Source organism: Oreochromis aureus, linkage group 18, assembly GCF_013358895.1.
Source record: "Oreochromis aureus strain Israel breed Guangdong linkage group 18, ZZ_aureus, whole genome shotgun sequence".
Lineage (NCBI taxonomy): Eukaryota > Metazoa > Chordata > Actinopteri > Cichliformes > Cichlidae > Oreochromis > Oreochromis aureus.
The window spans coordinates 730,147-757,447 of NC_052959.1; the positions used below are offsets into that span (position 1 = coordinate 730,147).

The following is a 27,301-nucleotide window of genomic DNA, read 5'->3' on the forward strand; positions in this document are numbered from 1 at the left end:
TGATGGTTATCTTCCAGATTACACACAGTATAAGACTTTAGCAAGGCTATCGTTTGAGAAGCATCATAGCAAAAACAAAACAAATCAGTTGAAACTTGTGAAAAAGACTTGTTGATGTTCACACAACAGGAGAGCCACACAGTACAGAACAAGCCTGTCAGAGGTGGGATGCGAAGGTTTTCAAACACTCTGGAAACAAGAGAGATGCGTCTAAAGACTAAGTGCTAAGACATTAGTGAGTGGGACAGGTATGCAGGAGCAGAACACCATGCCCACAGTGAAATGCTGTGGAGGGGTATAGTGCTGTGGGGACGCTTCAGTGTGTCTGGAATCGTGAATCTCATCAAGGTGAAAGGAAACATAAGAAAGAAGGACCTGTGACAATACTGAGAGGAAACTCCAAGGAATCAGCAGCAAAACTGGGTCGCTTTAATAAAATGCCCTGAAACATGTGAATATTGAATCCCACTGAAAACCTGTGAAACAAACGGAAGACCACAGTCCATGGCAGCAGACCGTCACATGTGGAGCAGCGTCAGAGATTCACCATAGAGGAATGCGCTGGGATTGTTCAGGAGACGTGAGACAGCACAAAGGACACACAATAGACTGTCAGGGGGGTTAGTAACTTTGAGTCTGGTGAAATAATGCAAGTGTTAGAGGGACTCACAAGACCCACGATGCAATATTATCAAAATACTTCACAAGGATACGATATTCCTGCGTTTAAAAAAATATATTTTGCAGTATAATGAGTATTGCAATAACGTGCGATATGTATGTTTTTATCACTTTTTAAACTGCAGATTATGTTTCTGTGTGAATGCGATATCACCAAGAAAAACAGTCACCATACTCTGCTGTACAGCATAGTGAGCATCCAAAATGAAATGAAAATGACAACTTACAACTCTGCCTAATTTTTATATAAAACAGATGTTGCTGTAATGATGGCGACATTGGTTAGTGAAGGTGTGATGTAATCTGACTGTGAAACCAAGGAATGGCTACGAACCTGAAACTAGTGATTGAGTGACTGGTTTCATCAGGAAATCTTCACTAAAGCCATGAATCAAAGGGTGGTTTTCCAAACAGTCCCCCCTGCTCTCCAGAACAGAAGTTTAAGGCACTTCTTTATCTTTGGGACTCAGAAACTGCCTCAGTCTTTTGTACACAGTCTGTGGTTGTATTTGAACAAAGACAGAGACAGGTAGCTGTCTTGGCTCATGTTCACTGCTAGTAGTGAAGCTTGGTTGTCTTGGCTTGTGAGTGAGTGATTGTTGTCAGTGTGATGGTCACGGCAGCAAAGACGCCCCTGTGTGCACACAGAGAATGGGTCTTTTGATTTAACCTCTGCTGGTGATGTGTGTTTTTACTCAGCCATCTGACTATTTTACACTGTTTTCATTGTTAATAACAGACCAGGAAACAAACGTAGAAGAGAAGCTCAGACACTGACAACAAGTCAGTTATTTCATTACAACCTGCTGTAAACACAGGTCATTTTCAGAGACATTCTCTGATTAACATGACTGCAGAGGAGATGTAGAAAAGCTGCTAATTATTACCTCAAGTGACCCAGCAGGGTCTCAGAGGTGAAACAGGATGAGCCGCACTGAAAGATTTGAAATAAACACAATAATCCCATACAAGCACTAAAATAGGCTCTGGCTCCATAGTTGTTTCCTATTGTAGCGCTGATATTTGGCTTGTGTTGAAGGGAATGATTGGGGCGTAGTGTTTAAGCACTTTTCATTTGTCAGTGTTCTGTCAGTCCTCATAACAATCACTGCATGCACACTGTGTGCTTGTAGCTACTGAGTAAGCTTCTTTAAAGGTCCTTGAATGTGAGCACAAAAAATAAATGCTGGTTATGGAATAAAACCTAAATCACAAAAGTTTCTACTCTGAAAACAAGTGAAAGAAAAATACACATCAGATCATGAGAGGTTTTAATAACTGACTGGGATGAAAAAAGAAACCAGTAGAAAAATCACAGACACACTTCCTGTCACATGATGTTTCACATGTTTTCTGTTTAAATGATGAACATTTCAGTCATTTTCATTTTGACCTCTCAGTACGACTGAGATCATCTGGAGAGACAGTTGGCTTGTTTACAGTCTGCCTCATCATCAGACTGTTTCCTGATGTGTTGGTCAGCAATGTTCAGTGATATCAGATGGTCTCAGCTGCAAGTGACATGATAGGCCCAGTTCATGCTGCCAGTTAAAGTGAGGGAGCGGATCCTCAGTGTGTCCTTGGATGGTAACAGAAATGTGATGAGTGTTTACGCTGTCCAGATTTATCAGCTGTTTATGAAAAATAACAAATTCTGGAGTCGGTCCTGTAAGCTGCTGATAAAAACATAACTATGAGTGCAATACACAGATATGTGCTGAAATGCTGCTTGATCCTCATAGCAGGCATGTTGTATGACACTAGCTCAGTGTGGACCGGCCTTCCAAACCTCTCAGAGGTTGTGCTGCCCAGAGCAGGTGGCACTGTACTTATGTGCAGTGATGTGCTTTTATGAGTAAATTGCAGGACATGAAAAGTTCCAGAAGGGCTAGACTGAGCTCATAATCCCCTTTTAGCATAGAACAGAAGAGCACTGTGATTGCATGAAGTCAGCTTTTATTATGACAGCAACACTTGAACTGGGTTTGATCAGTAAACATGCACAATTATAATGTTGGCATGTTACACAGCCATGTATAGTAATAACTTGTTTGGAAGCACCGGTGCCCCCAACCACTGGACTAACTTTAGCATTTAGTATAGACTTATTATGTTTTCTCAATAAAAAATGAATTTGAATGTTTTATGCAGTACTAGATGTAACTGTACTACTACACTCGATATGATTTATCACACAGTGTGTGTATCAAATGTATTAGTGATTAAAGTGTGGCATAAGGCGTGTGCACATTTCTGCAGCTGAGAAACTGACTTAAGCTGATGTGCCATATTGGACATCTAACATCACACAAGAGTTAACAGGGTCACAAATCTGTATGTGCCCACATCCACATCCACACACACATTAAATATAGCACAACAAATCTAGATCCAAGTCTCCCACAAAGTTGATTCTGTTCATCTGGATGTTTTCAGCGAGAGAAATGTTTTGTAACTCGTTGAAGTGACTTCAGTCTCAGCTGACTGCAGGTTTCCAACCTTATAAACGGGACATTTGTATAATGACTGAAACTTGCACCACTGAGGAACAATGGGCTGGGAGGTCATTTTTACCCACTGTGGCAAAGACTGCCTAAAGCTAGTACGTGAGTACAAGTAAACAGCTTGACTGGCTACAGGAACCACCTGAGATTTAGCCTCAGATGCAGAAAATGCAGGATTTACTCCTACAAGTCTGCAAATGAGCTCATCAGTCAAGAGCCTCCGAGCAACTAAAATCTTTCAGATTTTGCTGCCACTGGTTTTCTTACAACTACGTGATTCTGCCATACTTTCATCCTTTAATCCCTCTGCCTATTCATCTCTCCATCAATGTTAATCATTGATTTTTGTTGCACACAGATCCTCCAGTGCTTCCCCCAGACCCTTTGTTTGCTGTATTTGTTGCACTTGTGCACGTTTGCAGTACAGCCACTAATCTGTATTAAAGCCTTTAATCTCTCAGCTAGTATTTCTCATTCAATAAAATAAGACTAGTTAAACAAAATACACACATGCAGTCACAATAACTAACTGCACCTGTGGATCAACAGCAGTTACCCAGGCTCAACACATACGGGTACACATATGTGTGTGTATACAGCTTTACGCAATAAGACTACACCCCTTTGGAACAGGAGTCGTGGGTTCGACTCCCCACCAGGGCGTCTGTATCCAGTAAGAGTCCCTAGGCTAGACCCCTCATGCTAATCAAGTCCCAAGTGCGATGGAAGAACGATCATTGGTGTGAGCGGAACTGACCTGAAACATAGTCTTGGTAACCGGCTATGGAGGATCCATGTTTCAAGCTTGACCATGATCCAAAGGGAAGTACCCTCTGAGGATATACTAGATGATGTGAATGCAGTACTACAGAGACTAACCAGCTGATCTAACAAGTGAAAGAGACATCGATTCACTGATCTACAGCAAGGACATTGGAATGTCATTCAGATTGGAGAAGTACAGTCAGATGGTAACGAAGAGAGGAAAGGTAGTCAGAACTGAGGGGATCGAACTACCAGAAGGCAACAGTGCAGACATAGATGAGAGCTACAAGTACCTGGGGATCCCACAGGCAAATGGGAACCACTAAGAGGTCACTAGGAAAGCTGCAGTCACCAAGTACCACCAAGTACAGCCACTAATCTGTATTAAAGCCTTTAATCTCTCAGCTAGTATTTCTCATTTAATAAAATAAGACTAGTTAAAGAAAAATACACACATAAATACACAAATCTCTCAGCTCACTCCTCAGGACCTGCCTGACCTACAGAGGGTCAGGCAGGTCCTGAGGTAAGAACAAGATCCAGGCTATCAACACCTACGCCCTGCCCATGATCAGGTACCCCGCTGGGATAATAAGCTGGCCAAAGGAGGAGATAGAAGCCACTGACATCAAGACCAGGAAGATCCTGACCATGCATGGAGGGTTTCACCCCAAGTCCAGCACCCTGAGGCTGTACGCTAAGTGGAAGGAAGGGGGCCAGGGACTGGTGAGTATCAGCACCACAGTCCAGGATGAGACAACAAACATCCACGAATGCATCACGATGTATTTGCTGCACGGTATGTACCACCGGCAGATAGAGGAGGTGGCTGATATCCAGAAATCCTACCAGTGGCTGGACAAAGCTGGACTGAAAGACAGCACAGATGGCAGCACAAGAACAAGCTCTGAGTACAAGATCCATAGAGGCTGGGGTCTATCACACCAGGCAAGACCCCAGGTGCAGGCTGTGTAAAGATGCCCCAGAGACAATCGAGCACATAACAGCAGGGTGCAAGATGCTAGCAGGCAGGGCATACATGGAACGCCATAACCAAGTGGCCGGCATAGTGTACAGGAACATCTGTGCCGAGTATAACCTGGAAGTCCCGAGGTCAAAATGGGAGACGCCCCCAAGGGTGATGGAGAATGACCGAGCTAAGATCCTGTGGGACTTCCAGATACAGACGGACAAAATGGTGGTGGCTAACCAACCGGACATAGTGGTGGTAGACAAACAGAAGAAGACGGCCGTAGTGATCGATGTAGCGGTTCCCAATGACAGCAACAGGAAGAAGGAACATGAGAAGCTGGAGAAATACCAAGGGCTCAGAGAAGAGCTCGAGAGGATGTGGAGGGTGAAGGTAACGGTGGTCCCCGTGGTAATCGGAGCACTAGGTGCGGTGACTCCCAAGCTAGGCGAGTGGCTCCAACAGATCCCGGGAACAACATCGGAGATCTCTGTCCAGAAGAGCGCAGTCCTGGGAACAGCTAAGATACTGCGCAGGACCCTCAAGCTCCCAGGCCTCTGGTAGAGGACCCGAGCTTGAAGGATAGACCGCCCGCAGGGGCGAGTGGGGAATTTTTAAAAATGTATTTATATATATTGGTCTCGTTTTGTTTGGCCCATACAAGCCACTGATACAATAGCACTTAGTTTAAATAGCAGGCAGTTCACACACTCATTAAAGGTTATTTGACAGAATTATTATGACATGGAATTGCCCAGCATTTTTATCCCACATTATAAGACCACATGATTCTAAGCTTGTAACAGTTACAAGCTTAGAATCATTTATAGAAACAAATTATTTATCTGCCCCGCTAGAACATTGTATATCTGGAAGTTTAAGACAATATAGACCCTTCCATTCAGTGAGGTCTCCTTTTCACACAGAAGTAACAGAACTCTGTATTTCACTATTAGTATATTAACATTATATATGTTCATTCAGTATGTTAGACCCACAGCACACATTATACTCATAGTTTTTGAATTGGTTTCCACCTGAAATTCATTGAAATTACATGAAGCTCTGTCGGCTTCTGTTGCCTTAAACTGATTCTCCACCCAAAATCTATCTTCAACCCTGCAGACTTGAAAGGTAGCTGTGGAAAGTTTGTATCACACTGCTACACAGTGAACAGCAGCTGTTGTCAGATTGATTTCAGCTACAATGGATGCCAACAGTGGCGACTGTACACTGTTAGATAAAACATATCAAAACAACAAGGAAACGTCTCAGATTACTGCTGTAGAATAATCTACTTCTCTTCTGTTAAACTCAGTGTGATCCTACATTCGTTGTTTTCCTAACATAAAGTTAAATACTCAGTTTTTGTGTCCTGCTGTTACATTTTCAAAGCAGGAAGCAGGTATGTAGTTACATTTGAATAGAAATTGGTGAGTAAAGACATTAGAATACTAAATAGAAAACAGCTCGTGTGTGGTTGCATCACCACTTCCAAAGAAAGAAAGGTTCATTAGTGCTGCTGTTAAAGTGTAAAGCAGCAGCAAAAGTCTTAATGGAGGTATCAAATATTTGTTTTATTTGTTGTGTGAGATTTGGTAAGCTAACTGCTGTTTCCTGTTCTTTTTCAATGTGCTGTTTAATCGACTGCTGACAGAGATATTGATGGCTTTTGTAGCACAGGCAGCAATGATCCTGATAATATCCAAGCTGCTCACTTTGGCAGCTTTGCAGACTCCACCATGATGCTCATGTTGATCAATGTTGATGTCTCTGGCAGCGAATCCAGATAGTGAGTGCTGTTGATGCTGATGAGCCGTCATCAGGACACAAGTTTTCCTTTAGTCTGGCTCCAAAGGGGACCCACCACAGAAATTTCAGCATCAGAGACAATGGAGGTAGGTGATCTGACACAATTATTCAAACTTGATTCTTAGGTATTATTTACTTAAATTGCATGAAACAAAAACTAAACCAAAATATTTTACTAATGTAGGAAAAAATGCATAAAAACTATTTAAATGAATATAATGATATTTTTAGCTCTAACTCATTACTGAAGTAACAAGTGAGCCAGTTACCCACTGCTCTTCATAAAGAAACCAGCCTGCTGATACCACAAACACACAGGCTAAAACAAACAGCATATTTCATTTTCTTATAACAGTCAAAACTGAAAGACATACAGTGTAAGGCTCCTTGTGTTAGCCGCTCAGTCTACACAAAGGACCAAATCATATTTGTTCTGATTACTGTTGAATCCACATTGCAATTATGTGAGTGCACCAAAGAGCTTTACTTGACATACCCACATCTGCCTCGGCTGGGTGAGCATCTATCAGTGCAGAACAGGTTGACTGATGTTACTTGTAGATATACATCTGCACAATAGATGCTGCTCGTCATTGCATGAACATAGCCACCACCAGGGGAGCCAACTCAGATAATGTACGTACATCTGAGGAAGCAGAGGTCTATACTCACTTCATCATAACTTACTGAATTTTAAACCAGTGTTTAACTGGTTTGACTTAAAACCCTTTACTCTAAACCATAATTCAGTCAGGCAGCTCATACTTGAATTGATTTGAGGACCAGTGAGGTAGAAAACTGGCCATTGGTAAGTTGTTCGAGTTGGATAGTGTAATTAAGAATAAATAAATAATAAAAATTATCAAAAGTTATGAGAGTGCAAAACTGAGGTGCAAGACAAACCAAATGTGACCGTGCCAAAGTAAAGGTTATCGAAATGAATGACCAATAAATGTAGCATGCAGTAAAGTTCAGGCTTTACTGCACGTCGGAAAAAACGCTGTTGTATCATGTGACATATGTAGAGGCAGCACTCAAATGCTGGCCTCCCAGTGAGTACAGGGCTTGTATTTACAGTGAATAAAGGTGACAAGCACTCTAAAAAGCTCTGAGCATAGTATGGTCCAGTCTCTTCGTAGCTCAATCCAAACGATGTCACCACTTGCTGTCTCGTGGAATCAGAAACCTGCACACAGGGACAAACAGGTGAATACACCTCACAGAAATCCAAATAATGACAAGAGTTTGAGAGGAGCTCGACTAACTGTGGTTAGAACAACAATCCAGTAAAGACTGATTCTGTGCTGCTTCCTGATAAAACGGCCCACCAAGCTCATCATCACTGGTGCATGATTACCATCAGGTGTGTTTGCATCAGAAACTCCTCCAGTCCCGACCATATGTGTGAAGCACTGTATTCACACAAGGCATGAACTGATCAGGACCAGCTTTAACTGGGAGACATGAAAAACATGAATGTTTATGTTAGTAGGCAGTTTTAAGTGAACAGAGACAGAGTCAGTCATGGAAGCATTTTCCATGGGCCTGATAAAGCTGGGAGGTAGTTTTTTAGACTCTGTCCGAAGAAGAATGTCTTTGGTCGAGAGCCACACCTCTTGGCCAACCCGGTAGGGTGGGGGCAGCGCCCCGGTGGTGATCAGCCAACTGTTTATTTTGTTACTTGGTTTGGAGTGGGGCGGCACTCGTGGCTTTCCAAAGATGGGAGAAACTCCGAAGGTGGGACCAACTGCTTACCCTCTGTGGATGGTAGGAGAGGAGGTTGGTAGCTGAGTGAGGTTTCGAAGGGGGAGAGGCCAGTGGCTGCTGAGGTCAGCAAGTTGTGGGCGTGTTCGACCCACGCCAACTGGGAGAGCTCCAGGTTTGGGGCAGGGGATGATGGTCGCAGCCTTCAGGCAGGTGGGGAGTGTAGCCTCTTTCAGTGACCTACTCACTCAGTGAACACTACTGCCAGTTCATGTGCACAAGTCTTTAGGGCACGCCCTGGGATCCCATCCCCACCAGCTGTCTTCTTGATGTTGATGTTAAGCAGGTTCCACTTAACCCATTAAACCAATGGCGGCACCAGTGGGAGTGTGAGCGATAACTGATGGGTTGTTCAGTTTGCATTTTATATTTTCTTGTGGCAGCAGTAATCCCTCCGCTCTGCATCTTTTCTACAATGACATATTCTTTTTGAATGTCATCATGTGGTCAGAGAATTTTTAAAAAGTATTAAACATTTTTTTAAAAACAATAAAGATTTATCTTATCTTAAAACAGTTCAGAGGTATTAAATTGTCAAACTTTTTGCACTATGATTATTACATGCAGCAAGTCATTTACTTTCACCATCTGTCCCTACTTTATAGCTCTGTTGTTGTAAAAGAGATTCCTGTCCATGCTTTGTTTTAACAGTGAGGGAGAACGTGTTAGTAATGCTTTGTTGCACCCACACTTCTCCTTGCAACCTGGTATTAGTGTTTTTCAGCCTTCTACTGTGAGAGCACAGTGTCACACTGCAGGTGTGCCATGCTATTCCTTCTCTAACTTAGATAACACTGCTGGCATCCTGACTGGCCAAGCCACCTATAGCCGCCTTCACAAGAGCGTCTACCTGGTTCCTGTGGTGATCACCGATGATGGCTACCCCATGCAGAGCAGCACTGGCACACTTACTGTGAGGGTTTGTACCTGTGACCATGAAGGCAACATGGAGCTGTGTAACCCCGAAGCTCTGAGTAGCTCGCCTGGCCTCAGCACAGGAGCCCTCATTGCCATCCTCCTCTGTGTCATCATACTCCTCTGTAAGTATGACTGGATATGCAAACAGATGTATATCCTGTATTTATATATCATAGTTGTACCATATAATACCATCTTGGTCGTTCCCCAGAGTGGAGGGCTAAGGAATTTTCAGTGACTTTGTTTACAGGAACACTCGGTGATTTCATCAAATCAGAACATTGAGATTGAGCAGTGGCAAACAAAAACCACTTTCAGTTTAGGTGCAGATACAATTCACTTTCCCGGAGACACCATTTACTGTCCTTAAAAGAAAACTCGTAATGATCAGAAGTTGTTGCTGTAAAGTTAATGTAGTTCCAAGACAGACCACAAGAGGGCACTGTGTCTAGATGTGAGCTACAGTGTAGATGAAGAAACGGATATACAGGTATGAGAGCTAGAACGTGCTGGTATACAGTTGTTCTTCCTGCTAGCTAAGAATAAATAATAAAGGCATGTAGCAGACCATAAAATGACTCATTCATAATTAAGGGGACAAAACAAAACTGTTTGTTGCTGTAGCTCAGGAGACACAGCAGGTCAAGTTTGGCGGTTTGATGCTTGGCTGCTCCAATCTATGTGCCAAAATATCCTTGGGCAAAATACTAACTCCAGCCTCATGAACTCCCATCAGAGTTTGAATGTTAGATGAAAAGCACTTACAGAGAAAAACAGAAGTATCTGTATGAATGTGGGCGAAGTGAGAAGAAGCAAGTTATATTAAAAAGTGCTTTGAGTGCCCAGAGTAGAAAAGCGTTAGAAATGGTAAATGGACTGGTTCTTAGTCCATTTACCATTTGCTACAGAGTGAGGGCATGGGCCCGGGCAGAAAGTGTCCTTGCTCAAATTCGAGTGTATAAAGGAAAATCCTTAAAAAAAACAAAACAAAAAAAAAACACAAAGTTAATAATAGTAAATAATAGTAATAATAATAAATAACAGTAAATTGAAATCTAGGGCCCATTTTAAGTACAACAGAATTTAAAACTGATCTGTGTCAGTGGGTTTGTGGCCCAGGGTGTTAGGTGTAGGCTGTGTGCAGGCAGGAGTGGTGGTAAGGAGGACCCAAAGTGCAGACTCTCGGAGGCAAAAAGGTGAACTCAAAGTAACAAACTTCCAAAGTGCAAAATAAACTCAGGCAAGCAGACAGAAACACACAGCATAGTAAACGGTAGATCGCAACACGGACAAACTGAAACACAGGGCTTAAATACACAGAGGGAGCAATCAGGGAATGGGCAACAGGAGGGAAACACAGCTGGGGCAAATCAGGCCTAACGGGACAAGGGGAAGCAAAACCAGATATATTAACATAAGACAGGGACCTTCAAAATAAAACAGGAAACATAACACAGATTGAACTTACAGACACAGACTCACAGGCACGCACTGTAACAGACAGAACAGAGACATGGGACCAGGGCAGACACAGACACTGACTGGACACGGGGATATAGCAACAAAGGATACACAGAGACGCGAACTAAACAAGGGGATACAGCTGACAGGGGAGACAGAGGAACTAGAGAAGACAGAGACATAAACCATAAGACAGAACTCAAAGAAACCAAAGACTAGAAACTATAAATAATATAATAAACTCAAAAACCCTGGGTCAACGACCCAGGCATCCTAACACAGGGCACACTAAGGAACATGCACAAATGTCAAGGCTTGCTTCTATCCAAACCTCTAACCCATCACACATATAGCCGGTTTTTGTTTTGACTATTTTGTCTGTTTGCAACATCTAGGCTCAGTATAAAAATATTTTACCTTAAAAAATGTTTCTTTTAACCTCCTAAGACCCGAACTCTTCCACAGCATGCAATTTTAATTTCTCTTTGATATTTGGTCACATTGGGGCCCGATGAATGTAAAAACAAAGAATTACCAGATTTTTTTTTTTTTACCTTATTTTTGTTTTTAAGAAAAATCAGAGCCACATATGAGGATATTCATTTAAAATTTTGATAGAACAGTAGCAGTATAATGTCCTCGTTAGTGGATATCAGGCCCTTGTAAAGCAAAATTCAGTATTTTGGTCTAAATAACCCAAAATGTGATGTCCACATATGTGGACGCCAGGTCCTAGGAGGTTAAAAATCGCCACCACTACAAGTGCATATAAAGTCATGATTAGGGCTGAGAATCGAGAAGTTCAATTCTTTGGAATTGTTAGTTGGCTTGCCTGTCGATCTCACTATTGGTTCCATTTGCACTTGTGCTACAATCAGCTGATTTCAGTTCATGTGCAGGGTGAGGAAAACAGTGCTGCATGGCGTGGATATGGACATTGTCGTTTTGTGCAATAAAAATAAAAGTGCTAACTGCTCCCAACAACCACATTATGTAACTTTGGCTTTTTGCAAGCACCTGCACAGATAGCATGCTAATGCTAAGCTAACCAAGAATCCAGAGTGATGATAAAGCTAAAAGGAATGATTCACAGGTCAGTTTAAAGTGACAAAAATGAAACAAAATAAACAAACTCCTATGAAAACAGACAGCTACAACAATTAAAGCAGCCGGTGTTCATTGAAAAACTTTCAAAGACTTCAGAAAGCCTGGGGAACTGCTACTAACCACCACCTTCAAAATGACTAGTCTTGCTCCTTGGAAGCTAAATTTTGCACAACCACACATCCTGAAACCAGCTTGTATGTTTCTTGATATTCTTTGAGCTGCTTGAAACAAATTGCATGAAACAAATTGTGATTGTTGAGTAGAAATCTCCACAGCTGAAAGGAATGCCAGGCTGCAGCAGACTAAGAAATAAAAAAGAAGCAAAAATCACGTAACTTGATAGAATTATGTATAAAAGTGCCAATGACCTTTATTGACTTAACTGGTCCCAGAACAGTGTTTCACATTGTTCTAGCCCATTTTAACTCTGTGTGAATGATGACAGGTATATCCTGTTTAAATGCTCACTTCCTCAAAGTTATTTAAATCACACCCACCAGCTTTAGGACTGTGAGAGGCAACAGGGTGCCTACCACATAACAGAGTCTGATTTTACCAGTAGATAAAGGGCTTCGTGTGTTCCCAGATCTCAGTAACTATTGTGAACATGTTCAAAGAAACACAAAGTGACCAAAAATGAGGTCATTCAATTAAGCAGCAGTGGTCCTTATATCTGTTATCCATGGTGGCTGGTTGTTTAAATTCATGCTCCACTGGGACACATTCATAATCTAATCCTGCATCGTTGTTCTGTTTTCTACAGTGGTTGTGGTTCTAGTCACTGCATTAAAACACCAAAGGAAGCAGGAACCTCTTATTATCTCCAAAGAAGATGTCAGGGACAACGTGGTTAGCTACAATGATGAGGGTGGTGGTGAGGAGGACACCCAAGCGTTTGATATTGGCGCCCTGCGACACCCAGCTGCTGCAGCTGCCTTGGATGAGGGTGCTAAACAGAGGCGTGACATCATCCCTACTGATACCCTGCTGTATCCAACAGTTCACCACCCTGCCCCAGCTCCCTCCACCCTGCTTATGCCCCCAATAAGCATGGCTGCACGTGATAATGGGGACGTATGCGAGTTCATCAACCAGAGAGTGATGGAGAATGACTGCAACCCCACAGCGCCACCGTACGACTCACTGGCCACGTATGCCTATGAGGGAGCGGGGTCAGTGGCCGAGTCGCTCAGTTCACTGGGCTCAGCTTCATCCGAGGCTGAACAGGACTACAACTACCTGAGTGACTGGGGGCCCCGGTTCAGGAAACTAGCTGACCTGTACGGGGCTGAGGACAGTGACTTCTAGCAGTTACACCCTCCATGTCAAAGATGAGTTCAGGTGACATTTAGACCATTGCAGATCTGAGGACAGCAACATCCAAGCTATTAAACTGAGAGAGTTGCCTCTTAAAATTGCTTTAAGAAAATGTGAGAACTTGAGCACACATAGACTTCATATGAGAAACCAACAGATGTGCTGGTAGGTGCGAATTCTTATAAAGCAATATTCGAGATCACCAGCTAACCTTTGATCTGTCCTCACTGCACAACCGTCCAGAAACGGAGTTTACCAAGTGATTTTAAAAGGGGATAAAAGTCTTTAATCTCTATTTTTGATCTTATGTAGAAATGTTAATCAACTAAGACAACGGTGAAGCCCAAATATCTTCAGCTCTAATCATAGGAAACTTTTCAAAGACCTGTGGCAGGCCGAAATGAGGTTTGAGTTCTTTTGCTTTCATTCTTTCTTTCAGCTAAGTGCCCTTCTGCTGCCCTGCAAACAGAACAGTGGACGCCTGTTGGCTGGCTGAGACTGGAGGGGCTGAATTACTCGTACATGATTGTTTGTCTTTTTTGCTTTCTTGTTCCAGAGGAGCTGGTCTGAAGAACCCTCTCTCGAAGGGACAGAGTAAAAAAAGGACACATTATGTGACTAAATGCACTGATTTCTATCTTTTTACAAAGGCTTAACTTTTATGTGCTACACAGACGAAGACATATCTTCACACCTGTATCCTGTATTTTTAACTTCTTGGTTTGGTATTTGGTGGCAGAACTGTGGTTGAACTTATTATACTGGAACTATAATAAGTTCTAAGCATCTTTAATTTCAGTCTTTTCCTATTACAAAATACAAGTTTATATAACACAAAAAGTTGTCGAGTAATGTTTTCTTTGACAGTATGCTTTATAGTTTCCATCATGTACATGCCTTCACAGCAGGGGTGTCACTCTTCATGCCACGGTGGAGAGAATGATTTAAATCAAACAAAGCTGCATTCACCATGTTTTACATGTAATGTTAAACATCAAATCTCCAGAAAAATAATCATGAACTGTGGCTACAGACGGGCGCATTCAGCAGTCCTGTACATCTCTCTCAGGAGCTGGTGAAGACTCGGACACTCTTAACATCAAGACTCAGTGGAACATAAACCCTGCATTACCAGCTGTATGCTAACACATCCACCATACCAAGAACACTGTAAATAAGATGCCTTGTCCAGTGTGTAGGATACAGAGGGATCTGTTGTCAGAAATGTGAGTACAGTATCCAAAAATACATTTGCATCAGTATAATCTCAAAATATTGATACAAATAATATCATTGTTTTTGCTAGAAATAGAGAATATAGACAAAGACCTCTTAAATACTCTAGAAGTCTGCTTGTGTGATGATCTAGAATGAATGATGCTGTAACCCAGAGCTCTTCAACTTTTTTTCCTGGAGACTTTCATCAAGTTTCAATATTCACTGGTGATCACAGCAACAGCAGCCGCTCCTCTGCAGCCTGTATTTTGATTTGAGCCACAAAGCAGGCAGCGGTAGACAATCTATAACAGCAGCCTCCTGCAAGCTTCACCTATAACCACCTCAACCAGATGGAAGTGTCCGCTGTAGCCTAACATCTAGTTACCATTTGAAAGCATGCACCAGACGGAAGTGTGTCTTGATGTAAATTCTTAACCAACCCATTAGCATGCATTAGCAGAATGCTATTGATTTTGAGCAAAAATCACTTCCTTATAAGAGTAATGAAAGTACGTGAGTCATTTCGATGTGAACACAGAATTTAAATTGGGGACTTCTATTTAGAATCAGAGGTAAATAACAAATTAAGCTCCATTTAGCTTCATTGAGAACCATGCTGGGAGCTCCAGCTTGTGCACCCCTGACTGAGCTGAAGCCAGTTTCTGTAAAGTGGAAGAGCCAGGAACTCCAGACTCCAACTTTTCTTTACATAGGCCAAAACAGCAGGGAAACAGCCTTAAAGTAACATCAAGCAATAAGCAATTCAAAGTAAGCATTTAGCTTGTCACCAAAGTGGCAACATAAATGAGACCGCACAAATGAATGCAATCATTTCACTTTACAGGGTTTGTTAAAGTTAGACTTGTATTCAAATCAGTGGTAACAAACTGTTGTTGTGGTTAAAACGTGAAAAGCAGCCCTGCTTCACACTCAGCATAGCCTAGCATAGCCCTCATGTGTCTTTTGGTGACTGGTTACATTGTTTTCAGTTTTATATGTGTTGTCGTCTCCTCTGTAGTTCATAGTTTGATTATGATCCAAATGTTTTTGCCCAACCACTTGCTGGTTTTTGTGGATGAGAAAAAGGAAACCAGTTTGCCTCCTTCACTGGTTTATCTGCTTGCTTCCTTTAGCTTTTGTTTTTAAATGCTGTAATTAAGTAAAACTGGGACAGTGAATTTGTCATTAGCTTAAGTGTCACACTAATTAATGGAGCTGAAGGTGAAATCACAACCGCTAACCTCAGTGATATATTTCATGATTTTATATCAGGAGGTTTGTATTGTGTGTCTCACTAAAAGCATCAGTTTGTTCCAGCTGTGTTTTGTGACCCTGCTCTGCTCTGAAGGCTTAAAACGAAAATGTCCTCTTGTTTTTTTCCTTGTCTTGTAAGTTTTTCCTTTGGCTCCGTATATTTACAGGACATGAGAAGGTAAAAACCTCAAACGCCACCCAGCTTCACTGTCTGAAAGTCACTGTGGGCAGTCTACTGTCTATATACAATGATGTATTACTGCTTTTTTAATTTGATGAAAATAAACTTTTGTATTGAAGCTTTGGTTTCTGTCTTACACTCCAGTAACTTTGATGCATGATTACTACAGTCGTTTTACTAAACAGGAAAGTCCTGCTGCAGACATTTCTTCCAACATCTGAAAAGAAGGACAGCCGCTGTAAGCAGAGAGTCACACTTCAGTGTTTGGACAACTGTGAAATTTCTGTATTGGGATTATGAATAAAAGTGGCTGTAACTCCTGAACAGTTTGTGCAATACTTTTGTTACACTTCTTAAATTTAAGCAGAAAGTCTGCACTTTATATATCCTTTAAAATCCCCTGAGGTTATCATCAACTTATGGACCCACTCTGCAATGTTTATAAAAAGTCATTCTAATGAGCATTTATATCAGGAAAGTCATTAGACTCAGATGTAGCGATGGGAGATTTGATACAGTTTAATGCTGCACAGAGCGCTGTTTCAGGAAGGATGTTCAACACAGTGAGTTTATTTTAAACTCTGAGCTGATTAACTCTGAGGACAGCTGGGCTCTGTACACCCAGGTTATCTGTTAGCTGTTTCCACAGGAAAAAGAGGAATGGAAACTTTAGGATGTTTCTGGAACTTTTAATGAACTTTTTCTTGTTGCTTCTACAGGCAGCTAAAAGGTTCTTGCAACCTGAAGTGTAAAACCCAAACGTCCCATAAACGCACAACACAATCACTTTACCCTCCTTGACGGGGAAACATGAATGCCACATACCACCTAAACAAATCTGGCATTTCTAAAAACATATTGAAAAAAGCAGTTACCTTCTTTAAACAGCTGAGTATAACAGAGAGCTTGTGCTACGTCTTTGATCTTTTCAGTTCTGCAGTGGAATTCACAGAAACAAGAGTAAGGTGGGAACCTGTGGCCAGATTTGGAGAAAGTGGAGTAGTTTGCTCTGCCAGCCCCTAATGGTTGTACCAACACTGACCTCAGAGGCTGCTGACAGCATTACCCAGTCCCCAGGGCCACTCACACTGGCCTTTATGTAAAATATACACCGTCTGTGAAGACCCCTCCACCTCTCCATCAATGCAGGACAGATGGGTGCCTGCAAACCTACCTGCCATCCCACAACAAAAGACACTGGACCAGGCAGCCACTGTGAGCCACTGTTAAAGTTTTTACACAGTCTCTGGCATGAAGATCACAGCTCACTTTCTGCTCACTTTGTGACTGGGCTCCCACATCTGGGCACAGGAGGTCCCCATCAGCAGCTCAGCTGGGGTCAGACCTGTGGCTGTATGATGTCTAATCTGATACTCAAAGGAAAACAGTAAAGTTTCTGTTCTAGTAGAAATGTTCCTCCACCTTTTTTCACAATGTCTCCACTGCACCATTCTGCCATTGGAGGCAGGTAGAATGTGCTACATTGCATTTTTCTCCATAAACTCTTGGAATACCTCGCCTCATGAACATGGGAACATTGTCAGTGACGCCTGTGTTGGGAAATCCATCCATCCATTTTCTTCTGCTTATCCAGGGCCGGGTTGTGGGGGCAGCAGCCCAAGCAGAGAAGCCCAGACCTCCCTCTCCCCGGCCTCCTCCTCCAGCTTATCCGGGGGAACACCAAGGCGTTCCCAGGCCTGCCGAGAGATATAATCTCTCCAGCGTGCCCTGGGTCTGCCCCGGGGCCTCCTCCTGGTGGGACATGCCCGGAACACCTCACCCAGGAGGCGCCCAGGAGGCATCCTTGTCAGATGTCCAAACCATCTCAACTGGCTCCTTTCGATGTGGAGGAGCAGCGGCTCTACTCTGAGCCCCTCCCAAATGGCTGAACTTCTCACCCCATCTCTAAGGGAGAGGCCAGCCACCCTTCGGAGGAAGCTCATTTCCGCCGCTTGTGTCTGCCATCTCGTTCTTTCGGTCACTACTCGCAGCTTGTGACCATAGGTGAGGGTAGGGGCGTAGATCGACCGGTAAATTGAGAGCTTCGCTTTTACACTCAGCTCTCTCTTCACCACAACAGACCCACAACAGTGTACGCATCGCTGCGGCCGCTGCACCAATCCATCTGTCAATCTCCCGCTCCTTTCTCCCATCAAACCTGCGTGAGGGAGTGGACGCTGGCGCGTTTGGCTGCCGCTGCTGTCTCTGCATACTGTCTATACTTACTGCTTACTGCTTGGTATAGCTACTGTTGAGACAACGCCTGTCTCTGTGATTCTTTTGATCCTGGTAGAGATCACACTGAGATGTTTCCATGTTTTACACAATCCTTTTATTACCCATTATTCTTACAGATGCATCTGGAGATCAGCACACTGCATTCCTATGCAGTCCTATGCTAAAGGCTGATCTAACGAACTCCACACAACAGTTACAGTTATAACCTCTGGTCTCCTCCCCCCTACAGTAAACACCCCCACAATGGAAATACACTAGTAGAGTGGCCAAGGGTGCTGACACCCTGACCCCCATCTCCTTTTATGGTAGTGTCCGTTTGCCCTTTGTCTGCTCCTCACCCTCAGTAACTCTTGCTGCTGTCCTGGGGGTGGGGTTGATTGTCCTCCTGCCCTGTACCTCAGTTCTTTGTTCCCATAACAGGCCTTTTTTCTATTTTGTATTCTTACACTCATTAACCGCAATATTATAATGTTGCAAGCAATCACAAACTATATTCTCTTTAACTTTGATGTACATTAAGGAATCTATTCTCAACAATCCCCCTTTTGATCTCTCAAATGAGAGATCACATCACACCTCTCCTTCATCCTAGGGAATAACTGGTTTGCTAAACCTGACCAGACTCTCCTGGTGTGAATGCTTTCTTCACTTCCTGAGATAAAATCTGTTTAACTGCTTGAAAAGGGTGGTGTGAAGTAGACAGCCTTCATCATCTATTCCCTCAGTCTTTTTTTTCCAGCGTGTGGTGAGTCTCTGCGTTCTTCCGCCTCTTCTTTCTTCAGTCTCAGGGGTAGACTACCCTGAGACCTTGCCACAGACCAGGGGATTATTTTGCCCCTGTGGTTGAGGTCTGGGTGTTCTCTGACTCGTCTGAGTCAGGGCTTGATTCCCCCTTTGGTGCTCAAGTTTCTCCTTGTTCCTTCACTGACCTTCCTGGCTCCTCAGCTACTGCACACTGGCTCCAGTGGTACCCGGCTTCGCCTTTGCCCTTCAGTTGAACAGCGTGCGATGTCCTGTCCACCTCGGCTCCAACCACTGTCTTTTGATCACTTTCAGACGTACACACCAGGCTTCTGACAGCAAGCTTCCTGCAGCAAGCTGTGCTCTCTCTCCAACCCATGTGCTTGTTCAATAGCTCTGGTTCTGATCCCTGGGGGCAAGACTGGTCGTCCATCTGGTCCTCTTGAAGCCTTCTCTCCAGGTCTCAGTCTGCATCTAATGAATGACCTCCTTTCATCAGTTTGGTCACTGCATCTGTAAGTAAAAATTAAAACTACCCCGGCAAACCCCTTTTGCCACATAGTCCTTGCCATGTGTCAATTTTAAAAACAATTAGAGATGCACAATAAAGTTGCCCATTCTCTCTTAAAAATTCCAGGGCTTCTCCCATGGAGTAGCTCTGCTCCAGGCCTGTAAACCTGTGTTTAAAAAATTGGCTTTTGCATTGTAAACAATACAAGGTCATATTAACACACTGCTTGTAATTAGACAGACAAACTGGCAACAAAAAGATCTGCACTGCCTACAAGCTCATGCAAAACTAAGATGTCGCTTTTATCCTCCTGTTCCTGTAAAAAAGAAACATCCACCCTTTTGTCGCTGTGTGGGTGGAGGTGCAATCTTGCATATTGGTGTCAAGTCAGTCAAGTTTTTGTCAGTCCAGTCAGTCCCCGTGTTTACTGCTGATAGCAGAACCTCTTGTGTCGCATTAAGTTTCTACTGCCAGCAATATGACGATGTTTCAAAAAGAACAAAAAAAAGCATTTTAGAATGGATTCCCTCGCTGAATCCTTTTAGGCAGGGACTCATTATCTGATTGCATCCCAAATAATTGACTTTCTCCAGAGCCAATTGTAATGTGGAGAAGCTCAGTTTGCGATCATTTTCCAGCAAAAATTTTGTATAGCGCTTTCAGATATTTCAGATCCAATCGTGCAGGCCTGCTTGAAAGAGAGAAAATTGCCAAACAAAACTTTCAGTGCACTGTTCAAAAATAAAATACCAGAATAACCACATATATCAAATCGTAGTCTTAGGACTTGTCCCAGAATATTCCTTCTCTAAAAATTTAAACACACCAAATCTAATTGGCAGGTTCAACTTGGTAACAAAAGAAAAATGCATCAGCCAATTAAATCCCCAAACTTTTCCTATTCATGCTATTTGTACTTATGTATGTCATTTTATTTACCTTCCCCCTTTTTTCTGAAACAAAACTTCTTTTGCTCCACCTTTTTGTTTCAGAAACACCAAAATAAAAATGTAAAAATTTCTATCATAATCAGGCACAGATAAATCCTGGTGGTACCGGTAATACCACCGGTACCGCAATATTATAATGTTGCAAGCAATCACAAACTATATTCTCGTTAACTTTGATGTACATTAAGGAATCTATTCTCAACACTACAAAAGTTTGTTTGTTTTTATTCTCTGAACCTACTGTCAGCCAGGTAAAGTGCTTCCCTGCCTTACCTGTTTGGCTGGCGTGCTTTGGACACATTTACTGTCAGCTGTTAGCATCAGCTGTTAGCTCCAGCTGTCAGCATCAGCTGCTAGCCGCTGCGCTGTCTTCAGATGGCCGGTTTTCGGACTGTATCACATCATGACTACTGCTAAGGTGCTGCTCTTCCGGGCTCTTCTCGCTGGGTTTGTTCTGCAGTCCATACTCCGGGCCGTCTCCTCCACGCTGAGGTACTCGACATCAGAGCTACTCTTTCTGCGCTTCCAGCACCTCTCGACCTTTCCGCCGGCTTCACTGCTACACCCTGCGATCGCCTGGCACCCGCGTTGAAAGTATGTCCACCGCGGATCCAGACGGAATTACAGGATCGACAGCAGGAACCCGATACCATCCCTGTGGTCATCTCACCGCCGCTCCGCTAGGAAGCCTGGTGGACAGACTGCTGACCGTAGTGTGCTTGCTAGCCCTGCCCGGTCAGCTTGCAAAGCTAGCGGCGACTATCCCGTTTCCGTCGGATTGCTTAATATCCAATCCCTCTCCAGCAAGGGACCTCTTGTCTATGATCTTCTTAATGATCATAACCTGGACTTTCTATGTCTGACGGAGACCTGGCAGCGTCCAAATGATTTGGCCGATCTCAATCTGACCACTCCGCCTGGATTTGTTTACACCTGTCAGCCCCGTGTGTCGGGACGTGGGGGTGGCCTTGCGATCCTGTACAACAGCAAGTATAAGGTATCCTCTCTTTCTGCTCCTGCCTACTCCTCGTTTGAATCCATGCTGATTCAAATTAATGGAACAACTCCCACAGTATTTAGTTGTTGTTTACCATCCACCTAAAATCAACTCTGACTTTTTAACTGATTTTTCTAACTTTCTTGCTGAAATCCTACTCTTATCTCCAAATATACTACTGCTGGGCGATTTTAACATCCACATGGACAACACATCAAATTCAGCCACAAGAGATTTTATATCTTGTCTGGACAATTTTGGCTTACACTAATATATGGACGTTCCCACACACGCCAAAGGACACATTTTGGATCTTGTTTGCTGTATTCGTGTCATCCTGAAGAACTGCGCTGTATTGGACATGCCTTTTTCAGACCATAAATTAGTTTTATTCAGTGTTAGTCTCCCACTTTACAAAAATAAACAAAACCGCTCAATTACTTTTAGAAATATTAGGGGCATTGATCTATCAGCTTCTTTCCCATTAATAATTTACCTACCATTGATGCCTCTGCTTCCATAGACGACCTGGTATCTCACTATAACAATGAACTTATCAACCTCTTAGATACCTTGGCTCCCCAAAAAACTTGAACTGTTTCTTTCTCTCGCTCTGTGCCATGGTATTTATCTGAACTTCGCCAACTTAAAGCTACTGGACGCCGCCTAGAATGTCTCTCCAGGAAAACAGGACTTACTATTCACAAGGACATGTATCCCTCCAATCTAAATAATTTCAGGCCAATTTCAAATCTCCCTTTCTTAGCAAAAATTCTGGAAAAGATAGTGGCTGCACAGGTTCATTGTCATCTCACTGGAAATAACTTGTACGAACAGTTTCAGTCCGGCTTCCATTCATGTCACAGTACAGAAACAGCTCTAGTAAAAATCACCAATGATCTTCTGCTTGCAGCTGACTCAGGACTTATCTCCATCCTCATTCTCCTTGACTTTACAGCAGCTTTTGATACTATCTCCCACCACATCCTCCTTCACAGATTAGCATCTATTGCCATCAATGGTACAGTACTCACCTGTTTCTCTCTGACCGCTCACAGTTTGTTCAATTACTCCCTCACAGATCAGCATCTACTCCAGGTAATTCTGGTGTACCCCAAGGCTCTGTCCTGGGTCCTTTACTTTTTATCATCTATCTCCTACCCCTAGGTAATATTTTTAGGAAGCATAACATCCAGTTTCACTGCTACGCAGATGACACCCAGCTCTACCTATCCTCCAAACCCACAGCCACTCTCCCACCCACATCCATTTCTGACTGTTTAAGTGAAATCAAGGTCTGGTTTACGCACAACTTTCTTAAACTTAACCCTAGAACACTATCGCCGGGTGATTTACATCCGGGAAAATACATTTACATGATTTCTCTCTCCTGCAGCTGTTTGCGTGTCGAGGAGCCTGTGCCTTCACCAGGGAAGTCTCAAATTTCCCAGGAATGGGTGGACCAAAGACCAGCTTTCCAGAGTCATTTTGTTTTAGGAGGGGTTTTTTTTCATTTTGTTAGACATGGCACAGTTGAAAGTAAAAGAAGACCACTCTAATTTGTCATGTGTTGTCATATTTTGATATATTTGATTACTTTTTATTGGTTATATTATTTCGGGTAAAAATCACCCGGCATTAGTGATTGTGTTACTATTTATAGCGATAGTGTTCTAGGGTTAATGGCAATAAAACAGAATTCATTTTAATAGGCACCAGATCAAAACTGACTACAGTTCCAACCAGTCCTTCATTATCCATTGATAACTCTGTTGTCACACCCTCCCCTCAGGTTAAGAGTCTTGGTGTCATCCTCGATAGCACTCTGTCCTTCACAGCACATATAAATAATATCACTCGGTCTTCCTACTCTCATCTCCGTAATATTAACCGTCTTCGTCCCTCACTCACACCACACAGTACCGCCATACTTGTCAATGCTCTTGTCACATCTCGTCTGGATTACTGTAACTCTCTTCTCTATGGTCTACCTCATAAATCCCTCCATAAACTGCAGTTGGTTCAAAATACAGCTGCTCGTATTATTTCCAGAACTAGATCCACTGAACATATAACACCTGTTCTTAAACAGCTCCATTGGCTCCCAATTCACCTCCGTGTCAATTTCAAGATCCTGCTTCTCACTTTCAAAGCGCTTCATAACCTCGCTCCTCCCTGTCTATCCGATCTTCTCCATACATACTCACCCCTTCGTACACTCCGCTCTTCTTCAGCTTCTGAAATTTTAAATGTTTTTTATGTTATTGTTTATGTGCTACTGTAAGGTGACCTTGAGGGTCTGAAAGGCGCCTATAAATAAAATGTATTATTATCATTATTATTATAAATGCGGCCTCAGGAGGATGCAGCCCATGAATTTGGACATGACCATAGTTTTTTTCCCCGAGCGCAGAGCTGCTGGAGCTTGTTTCCCTACAGAGCACTTTATAGGCGAACCAGCTTTATCAGCGGCAGATGTCCAATCACCGGCACACAGCTTTGAAACCTCACCTGAGTTTTAGCTCTCAGTGGTTAAACACTGGACTTAATTCACTCAGGTTTTGTCTGTCGGGTCACGTTTACTTCGCTGTTTTATTTACAACTGAGCAAATCGGTTTGGCTGAGGTTAAAGTTATGTTTCATAACTGGATTTTTTAACAGTGAATTTTGAGATTAAACTGACTTTTAAAATGGTTTTATACAAAGAGGAAAGAGAAGGCGCATTTCCACCGAGAGGAGCAGAGTTTGCAGCATGTTCATCATGAAGACTGCAACCTGGACAGAAATATTACATCATCAGTTTTTTAATAGTTATTCAACTGTATTCTAAGCACCAGCTGTCTGTTAGAATTTTTAGAGTTTACTTAACTAAAAATAAACGAGGTTAACATATAATTTGTATGATTTTTTTTTTTCGGTTTTTTGTTTCGGTCATGTTATGTTTAACTGTCAAAGGCTTGTAACACATCACGCAGACTTCTGGATGTTAGAAGAAAATGTCAAGGTTCAAATATTGAGGAGGAATCCAAAATAACCACAGATCCGGGCTGGTGCAATTAGACGACATTTTAATGTACACACGTGCGGAGTCCAAACACTGTGCAGTGTTGAACTATCTTACAATAGTCAGAACAAAAGACTTTATAGGGTTGGCAGTCTCAATACAGCATACGTCACTCCAAAACCACAACCGTTCAGTTAACTTTGAACACAGTTTTAAAAAAGAACATTGTCTTCGGCTCGACCCCAGGTGCTTCCTGTCACCATCCTGCCCAGGCTTATCTTCTGGAACATCAGGTCCACGTTCTGCACAAACTGTCACTCATGCACAACTTTGCAGTCGCAAGCAAAACATAATTAAACTCTTACCTATATAAATGAGTCTAATACTGTGTGTGTGGGTGTGTATGCTGTCTTTTATTTCACCCTTTACTTCATATATGTTCATATATGTTATATGTAATCTACTGAATAAATGTTTTAATCAAAAGCCTCTACTAAAAGCTTAATCCAAAGATATAAATGCATAATAAAATACTACAGTTTTATAACCTACTCACAGTACTTGCACTCAGACTCTGCTTTCAGTTTCACTTTTGCAAAGCCTGCAACTTCAAAAACATGTAACTTCCTGTCTTATTTTGGCACAGAGTGTATTTCCTGTCCCTACAGTCTACACCGAAACATTTAAGATTATTATATAGGAGCATTGAAAAACATTATAGATTCAACTCAACAGTTTAGAGTGGTTATAACTGGACCTGTAATAGAAACTTAATCGGGTGCCAATATGTTCAAACATCTAAATGCACTCTCAATATTAATAATTAATGGAATAGTAATAATGATCATAAAAATAGCAGCAAATAATAACAGTAAAATATCCTTTTAATCTCTACATTCCCCTCTCTCGACCTCTGGCACACCAGAGGTCGCCATACATTATGTTGGGTCACTCCTTGGCCCATTCAGCTGCTTCCCTGTCCACCCCTGACGTCATGGACATTAGGATCACTTTTCCCACTCTGACCCTCTCTAGGGATCCTGTGACTTAGCGAACCAGACAACCCCATGTCATCTAGGTGGTCTTAGTAATAAAAGGCCCGTTCCCACTTGAGAACACTTCATGCTTAAGTGGTCTCTGCTCCTCTTCTGGGTCCCTCTCTTGTGGAAATCTTCTCCTGTAAAGGATAGAAAACACTTTCTCCCTACTACGGCTTCCCTAACTTATGCCCCTCAATTGTTCTCTTTATTCAAACTTGGTTTAACCTAATATTACTCAAAACATGAACCTAATTACGTATTTGGTTTTTGACTTTTATCTCTATATATTATTCAACCTTACTCATCATTTTGTAAAACTCTTAAAGCGCTGCTTGCACGTCTCTGCATGTGCTTCCTGTTGCTCCCCTATTCTCCCTTATCTGATCATCCACATCCTGTACACAAAACTGTCGCTGCTGCAAGTGCCTCCACTCTGATCTAAAGTCACCTCTCACAAGAAAAATCATCATAACCACTTATTCTACTAAAGGATCAAAGAAAAAACAACCACTTTAATCACTAAGTGTAAGCACATTATCAATAGCTCCTAAATAAATTTCATCCTAAAAGCTGAACTCTAACTGTATTTTAGAACTCACATTTCCTGTGTTATAACCTGTTCTTGGTATAACATTTTATTTCATGTTGCTGCTCTTAATGTAATGATACATTCTAACTTATACTTTATCAGGCTTAAGCAAAATATATAAGCTTTCTCCCCTTTTGCTTCTGTTTTAAACAAAAACTTGGTCACTTCAACAAGCATTTGTTATTCTGTAACTGCATTTTATATAATAAGACTAATTTAGAGCTGCATGTGTTATCTCAATATTTTACATGTCACACAGTTTAGTTACAAGCGAAACTCCTATTCAGTTAAATGCTAAATGGATTTCAGGCCTTCGGCCTGGAATCAGTACTGTCATGTGTCTTAATGAACTCTATATGTCTGTAAGCGTGCGCAGCCTTCAATGCTCTGTCATCTTGCACAATAAATTGCTTGGACATCGCGCCGAACAAAGCTTCTGACCTTCAGTTCTTGACTTGAGCAACATTTCTTTAATAAGCACAAAATGCAATGTGTATGAAATCATTCCTGTGTATGTAATCTTCAATACTATTCATTTGGGTCAGTAACACTTTTAACATCCTCGTAAAAAGCTCTCCTCTACCCTAGGAATAAATCTGTTTAATATCTGTTTCTAAAGCCTACATTATAACAACTTATTCTAAAAGTCAAAAAGAAATCACACATTTTCTACTCATAAAATCTTCGCTATTTTCCCCAAAGCATATCCTTTATTCCCACAGTTTCCCTTTAAGTTTGGTGTACAACTTCTTATCAACACCAGCATCTTATCTTCTAAACCGAATTCAGTTCATTTTAATCCTTTCTTTAAAGAATTTTACCATCTCTAAATTATCAAAAAAAAACCCAATAGTTATAAAATCATCCTAAACCCATTTCAGATTAAACAAATTAAATCTTAAACCCCTCTCTTTTTTGACACATCTCATGTGGCAAAAAACTCAAAATGCTCCACCCAAGCTTAACAAATTAAAAGGGAAAAAAGGTTAGTCATATCATCTCTCCAAACACTTCAGCCATCCTCCTCTCAGGTATTTTGCTCCGGCCCTAAAAACCTGTGTTTAAGGAATAAAATCAATTTAATCATTATGTCAAATCTTCTCGAACTCCTGCCCCCTTCGAAGTCTGGATCCTTGGAATTTCCTGGAAACAAAACCTGTACTTTACATTTCATACTCAACTCCCCCTCTATGATCCAGTCTGTGTCATAACAAAAATAAACTTAAACAGAACAGTTATTAATCACGTGTTACCTCAGTTAATGGTAACTTGAGTTTCA

The 27,301-nt window shown here is 42.1% G+C and overlaps 1 protein-coding gene across 5 annotated transcripts in view; it reads left to right on the top strand.

The window, feature by feature from the left end:
* The window catches only part of LOC116319973 (cadherin-6-like), a 65,323-nt gene extending 49,253 nt beyond the window's left edge, over positions 1-16,070 (top strand). For 3 of the 5 annotated variants that reach the window (XM_031739468.2, XM_039602525.1, XM_039602526.1), the window contains 3 exons: positions 6,701-6,818; positions 9,285-9,536; positions 12,746-16,070. In XM_031739468.2, the coding sequence (XP_031595328.1) occupies positions 6,701-6,818; positions 9,285-9,536; positions 12,746-13,290 (915 nt within the window). In that variant the 3' untranslated portion in view covers positions 13,291-16,070. The remainder of the gene's footprint in view (positions 1-6,700; positions 6,819-9,284; positions 9,537-12,745) is intronic. The other 2 variants (XR_004199417.2, XR_005609089.1) reach the window with 2 other exon arrangements.
* The last annotated feature ends 11,231 nt before the right edge of the window (positions 16,071-27,301 follow it).